Below are 6,434 nucleotides of genomic sequence, written 5' to 3' on the forward strand. Positions count from 1 at the left end.
CCCCAATACTCCATCCACAACCAAATCTACACCTTCAAACCCTACGAACTCACCCATATAATACCCTAAACCCACCCCACACCCCATCCATATATCCTATGGTGTGTAAAAAAAAGTCTTAAAAAGTGAGGTGGGGAATGGGGAACATTGGAGGTTTAAATAAAAATGGTTAACAAAAAAGCAAGACTTTTTTTTCACGCCCGGTCCAACAAAACCCGCCCAATTGGGCGCGAACCCGCCCAACCGCTCCGCGTCGGAACCGAACGTGACTGCAACTCCCAGAATCCCCTGGCCTGCTGAGCATGCGCAGTGTGGGCGGCGGAGGGGGAGGGCGGGAGGGAGCCCGGGGCTTCCGGGTGCCCTGGCGGAGTGCTTCCGGTCGGGTGACCTTGCTGCCGCTGTCCTGTTGGCGATGGCCGCCCTGACTGGGCTGCCGGTGCTTTGCCGACGTGGTTTTAAACGTAAGTAACCGCCCCCGCGCGGCTTCTCAAGCACCGGGGGGGAGGGGGGAGGCTGACGGGGGGGTGCGTGGGCAGGAGGGGTGTTGGTGGTGTTTGCTGTCGAGAGGGCAAATTAAGGTCACCCCCTCCCCCCCCACTCTCTCTCTTAATAATAATAATCCTTGCATTTGATATAGTGCTTTTCACGTCGGGAGGACGTCCCAAAGCGCTTCACAGAACACACTGTAAAGTGAATTGACTGTATTTGTGGGCGAACGCGGCAGCCAATTGCGCACAGCAATGTCCCACAAACAGTCGTAGATTGAAAATGACCAATTTATTATTGTTTTTGGTTTTTGGAGGGATTATTATTAGGCTCTGTGTGGAGTAAGGAAACTTGCCCGAGGTTTCGCCCTCTGCCTGGAATTGAACTCAGGTCTCTCACTTGCAAAGCGAGTGCTCTAACCACTGAGCTACAGGACTCTTGGCCTCTGTGGGGGACCAGGCTCTGCCCCTAACACTGGGTCACTCAGGAACAGGAGGAGGCCATTCAGCCCCTCGAGCCTGTCCCGCCATTCTATCAGCTCTCGGCTGATCACCCCCAATTAACTCCCAATTAGCCGCCTTTGCCCCCGTAGCTCTTGACGCCCGACAACAACAACAACAAGATGTTTGTGGAGTCCTGTAGCTCAGTGGTTAGAGCACTCGCTTTGCAAGTGAGAGACCTGAGTTCAATTTAAAGTCCCTAAGCGTTGGACTGGAGCGTCAGCTTAGCCGTTTCTCCAACAATATACACAGTCAGTTCACCGTGCAGTATGTTCAGGGAAGCGGTTTGAGATCTCACAGACGTGATAAGGCGCTATATCAAATGCCAGGCTTATTATTATTAACAATAATGCTCATTGCCTCTGCTTAAATCTTTTATTCCTTTCCCCTTCTCTACTAAAGAGGCTGAGTCATCCTGGTTAACCATTACAAAGAAGTTGCTTTTTTATAGCATGTGCTATTTTATAAATGTCACAAGTAATTGCTGATGAATCCATTCACTACACTCGTGTATTGTGTGTCAGCATATCACAAACAGCCATGGACCCATTATTCACACCCTCTTGACATGAAAGACGCTATATAAGTACAATGCAGATTGTAATCATTGTAATAAAGTATACGTATTGATCTCAAGGACATCAGACTATGCTTCTTTTAAGTCTTGTTTTGTCTTGTGTCTCCATTCAGGGAGACTTTAGTCCCCCAGTGCCTTCGCCGCTTCCTCCCTTTCCTCCTTCAAGGCCGGTCTCCAGACCTTTCTCTTTGACCGAGCCTTCAGCTCCCCTCTCAACTCTCTAACCCCCTCGCCCCTCCCTTCCCTCCCCTCACCCTGACCATTTCCCCCCTCCTCGCTCCCTCCCTTCCCTCCCTTCATCCTGACCATTTCCCCCCCAATGCTCGGGTCCTGACCCAACTGTCCAGCGCCTTGGGACGTCCTCCCGACGTGAAAGGCGCTCTATAAATGGAATCTTGTTGTTGTTTAGATGAGTGAATTATATTGCTATTAAAATACATTAAGTTGTTATATGGAATTGAAGCTTTTTTCCCTCCCTCCTTTATAGCATTGCTCAATACATCGTTCCTGGTTAGACCTCTTCTCGCTTCTAGAAGGGCATCGGAGCCCCCGCTGGCCCTGGCCTCACAGTTTCATGTGTCTCACCAACATTCAGGTAAGTAAGTGTATAACCTTGCCCTCTGCTAGACAGAAACAGATTGAGGAATAGAACACGAGTTGGATGGCATTCGAGGGGAAAGGACTTGTTGCATCTGTGCCAGGCCTCTCTGACAGGATCGCGGCACTCTGTTTGCCGATGATGTTGTGCTGCTGGCGGATTCACCTGGGGAGCTTCTGCACTGTGCCAACTATCTTAAACACTAGGTCAACTGGTGGGACATGATTCTGCATGGCCCGAGCGAAGACATCAAGGGAATTGATTGGAAGATACGAAGGGCTTCAGTCCCAATTGTTGATTCTAAGCGGTACCTCGGGGTCGTGATGGACTCCACTACTGTGAAGCGCTCTGGGACGGTACGCCGCGTGAAGGGCGCTATATAAATGCAAGTTGTTCTTGTTGACACCAACTTCTGCCTGTGCACTGATCTGATGGACCGCGCAGAGAAGGGGCAAAGGACACTCTGGTGGTGCTCATCACTCTTCAAGGAAAGCAAGGTCCCAATGCAAGTCAAGAAATAGAATTGAGGATCACTGGATGGTGATCAGAAAAGGGCACAGCAAGCTTTGTTCAACCCAGGAATCCAGACATAAATCAGTTTGTGACCATTTAAAAAAAAAGCTGGCCAATTATCTGTGTGGTTTGTTCATATTGTTTATCATTGAACTGACTTTGACAGCCATATTGGATTTCCAAATAATAATAATAATATGAATGATCCTTACATTTGATATAGCGCCTTATCACGAATATGTGTGCCACTGGGACCTTCAACTCTTGGTGACTCATTTCCATACCTGTGGTGCGAGTGAAACCTATTTAATGACATCACGGTTAGATAAATGAACGGGGCAGAAATTATTTCACTAAAATCTGTACCCACGATGGGTTTTCAATAATACTTCCCCAGAATTTTTCTAAAAGGCGAACAGATAGATTCTTTATAACTGAGAGTTTCAGGCACCGATAAAATATAAGAGACATCCTTTGATATCTCCTCCTCCTGGAAAGGAGCTATATCAAATGCAGGTGTTATTATTATAGATTGGCGTCCTGTAGCTCGGTGGTTAGAGCACTCGCCTCACAAGCGAGAGGACTTGGATTTGATTCCCCGCAGGGCAAAATGTTGGGCAAGTTTCCTTACTCTACATGCGTACTAGTGGTAAGCAGGAACCCGATTGTTAGTCAATTGGCAGATTGCTTTTCGGGGGTAATAATCCCTTTGCAAATGTAATATTATTATATTTCTCTTGCCTTTTCTTCTCGCCCAGCTGGCTCTCGTGCTGCTTCCCTACACTGGACCAGCGAGCGAGTGGTCAGCATAGCATTACTGGGTCTCCTACCAGCAGCCTACTTCTGTCCAGGAGCAATCGTGGACTATTCTCTCGCTGCTTCTCTCACTCTCCACAGTCACTGGTAAGCTCTACCATTTGTTCTGCCTGCTTTTGTGCTATCGATTAGCGTTTTGTTGGAGAATTTACTAAAACAACTTTCATTTATATAGCTCCCCTTATGCAGGGTAGGGTCACAGAGCGCTTGACAGTGGCAGATTTAGGAAACTGTTATTTCTTCTTTTACCCCGTTGATCCCGCGCTGTTTAACCGTTTACACACTCGAATTAAGGTTTCCTCACAACCGTATCAAGTACAGGCGAATCGCTCCCTAATACGTCTGAAACGTCACTCATTCAGTCTGGCTGAGGCCAGCATGTGTGCTCAGTGTGTGACCAGCAGAGAGCGCACAGTGAGTGTGAAAGATAAATGACTTTCTCAGACGAAACACCGACTTTCTCTAATCTAGACTTTTCCGGATAATTATTCAACCCCCTGCGAACCTACCACATCCTGTTGTGTTTCCTTTGAAGTTTTGCATATGCATTGCTTTGACCAGTATGAGAACCTGAGTGTTCCTGTATACTATCTCAGTTCATGATAACATTTCCTGGCATTTTCAAGTTCTAAACCACAAAAATCTGGTGCCTTTTTATATTTTAATCATCGGTTCTTCCCTTCCACCCCCCCACCACCCCATCACCGCGCGCCCACTCATACCCTAGGAAGTTTTTGGTTTAGTGTTCAGGTGGACTTTAAAGATCCCATGGCGCTATTTGAAAAGAGAAGAGGGTTTCTCTCTCCCAGTGTCCTGGCCAACAATCCCCCAAGTAAAATGGGTCATTCACAACGTGGCTGTTTGTGGGACAATTGTGCTGCCGCATTTGCCTACAAAATACACAGTCACTGCACTTCACAGTGTATCCTGAGAAGCGTTTTGAGACGTTCTTCTGGCATGATAAGGTGCTATATCAAATACAAGGCTTATTATTGTTATTATTATATCCACCTCAGTCTTGAAAATTTGAACGGATAGTTGCCTGGAGGTAATCTGAATCCCACTCTGGTTTTCTCACAGGGGTTTTGGACAAATCTGCACCGATTATGTGCACGGAGACACACAGCTGAAACTGGCCAAAGCGGGCATCAGCATCCTCTCCACAGTGACCTTCGCTGGCCTGTGCTACTTCAATTACCACGACGTGGGTATCTGCAAGGCTGTGGCCATGCTCTGGAGCCTCTGATTACTCGTGCCGTCCTCTCGACCATCCCGGGCGGGCTGCTCGCTTTCATTCTCCATTTTATTCCTGAATTTCCGAAACAGTGTGTGCGGGAGCAATTTTTTTGGGACAAAGAGTTGATGGTGAATCTGCTGCAATTTCAGAATGTATTTTTCAAACCCACGCATTGCACACTGAGCGCAGATGTTGCCTTATGCAGTGCTGTTGCCTTTTCAAAATAAATTGCTCTCACTTCTTTCTGCCTTCCCCTTCTCCCCACTGACCGTGCATAAATTCCTGTGGTGATCTGATCCACGCAAATTAAGGGGTTTGACCGTCCACAAATAATTTTATTTGTTGTCCATTTCCCACCAGTTTATCTCTCTCTTTCCAATTCCAACTCCTTTTCCTCCATGTCCCCCTCATATGTTTGCTGTTCAAGCTAATCAACTCGACTTTTTTGACGTTAAACACCTCAGCGTCTATGCAATTCTGTCATCATTTGATGACACCCATTCAGTGGGGAGTATTGCCCACCATCTGCTGCTGACCGCACAGTAGACTCCTTCCCATTTAACAGCGAGAGAAACTAAACCCCATCTCACAAAAACGCCAGTCTCATTGCCGTTCTCATTAAGTTTACTGTACGCTGCCAACTGGAGTTGCGTTGTGAGTAAAATATCTGAACCCTTTGGCTTACGTAAGTATAACCTAGGCAGCTATGTCTTCAAGCTTGTCATCTGTGTTTTAACAGCTATCCATCTCTATATATGTACAATTTTGTTTGTAGATTTGACCTGATTTAAGTGTGTTGCGTGGCTAGTCAACTCGCACTTTCAATGAGCTTCAGAAAGGATACACTTTGAATTTAGATCTCAGTTGGATGAAAGTTCGGTTTCTTATCTTGCGTTTTCTACTTGTGATCACAATGGAAAATAATGTGAAGCAGAACTGGCGAAGGTCAACCAATGATCTATCTACAAGATCCTGTGGCATTAAGAGAAAAGTTTCTTCTAGTATCTTAGCCACTAGCCCTGCAGATAAATTGGTCATTCACTCTGTGGATGTGCATGTTTGCTCACAACATACAGTCACTACAGTTGACAGCAGTTCCCTTTGCGATGTTTCGCATTGTAAGTCAGGTGTATCAAGCTCAAAGGGTATTAAATGTGCCTTGGGAGGCTGGGATGCAGCTGAACATCTAGCTTTTGCTACGTATTAACAGTCGACTTATACGGGATTAATGGTCAATTGAGTGTCAACAAAGGGGGAAGAGATGGGCTGAAACATTCTTGAAGAGTATTCTCAGTATCTTGAACTAATAAGTGTCGTAACCATTCTGTTTGAAAGATTTCAGGAAATGCCATTGCTGTGTGAATGTCTTTGCCAGCATTGCAACCAACTCGATGGCTAGTTTTCAAAGAGACAAATAAAGATGGGGTTTAAGAAACAATCTGGGCAAACTGTGTGCATTCTTTGTAAATAGTTTGTAAACTACAGTTTGGTTCAATAACTACATTAACTTTAACAATGTTATGATAGGCGGAAGCACGCAGGAATAAACGGGTGTGGTCCGAAGAAGCCATGTCATCTTTATTTACGAAAGGTTTGACATCAGTGTGGTTTCATTCGCAAAACCTAAGCTTGGATGGGGTATGTTCCTTGGAGCAAGTTCCAGTTAAAGGTTTCAATAGATGTAGTCTCTCTGCTTCACCCTTCCCA

At 46.1% G+C, this 6,434-nt stretch overlaps 1 protein-coding gene across 1 annotated transcript; it reads left to right on the forward strand.

The window, feature by feature from the left end:
- The first annotated feature begins 348 nt into the window (after nucleotides 1-348).
- sdhdb (succinate dehydrogenase complex, subunit D, integral membrane protein b) lies at nucleotides 349-6,165 on the forward strand. The gene is made up of 4 exons (XM_007912117.2): nucleotides 349-461; nucleotides 2,051-2,158; nucleotides 3,433-3,577; nucleotides 4,571-6,165. The coding sequence occupies exons 1-4, from the start codon at nucleotides 413-415 to the stop codon at nucleotides 4,734-4,736; spliced, it is 468 nt and encodes a 155-aa protein (XP_007910308.2). The 5' UTR covers nucleotides 349-412; the 3' UTR covers nucleotides 4,737-6,165.
- Nucleotides 6,166-6,434: the final 269 nt, after the last annotated feature.

This window comes from Callorhinchus milii, unplaced genomic scaffold (genome assembly GCF_018977255.1).
Source record: "Callorhinchus milii isolate IMCB2004 unplaced genomic scaffold, IMCB_Cmil_1.0 Scaffold25, whole genome shotgun sequence".
NCBI lineage: Eukaryota > Metazoa > Chordata > Chondrichthyes > Chimaeriformes > Callorhinchidae > Callorhinchus > Callorhinchus milii.

What these genes read in the sequence shown, in the direction of transcription:
- sdhdb (XM_007912117.2), top strand. Translation starts at nt 413, where the DNA reads ATGGCCGCCCTGACTGGGCTGCCGGTGCTTTGCCGACGTGGTTTTAAA. An exon ending in TTGCCGACGTGGTTTTAAAC is followed by an intron (nt 462 to 2,050) that starts GTAAGTAACCGC and finishes CCTCCTTTATAG; the next exon opens with CATTGCTCAATACATCGTTC. An exon ending in TGTGTCTCACCAACATTCAG is followed by an intron (nt 2,159 to 3,432) that starts GTAAGTAAGTGT and finishes CTTCTCGCCCAG; the next exon opens with CTGGCTCTCGTGCTGCTTCC.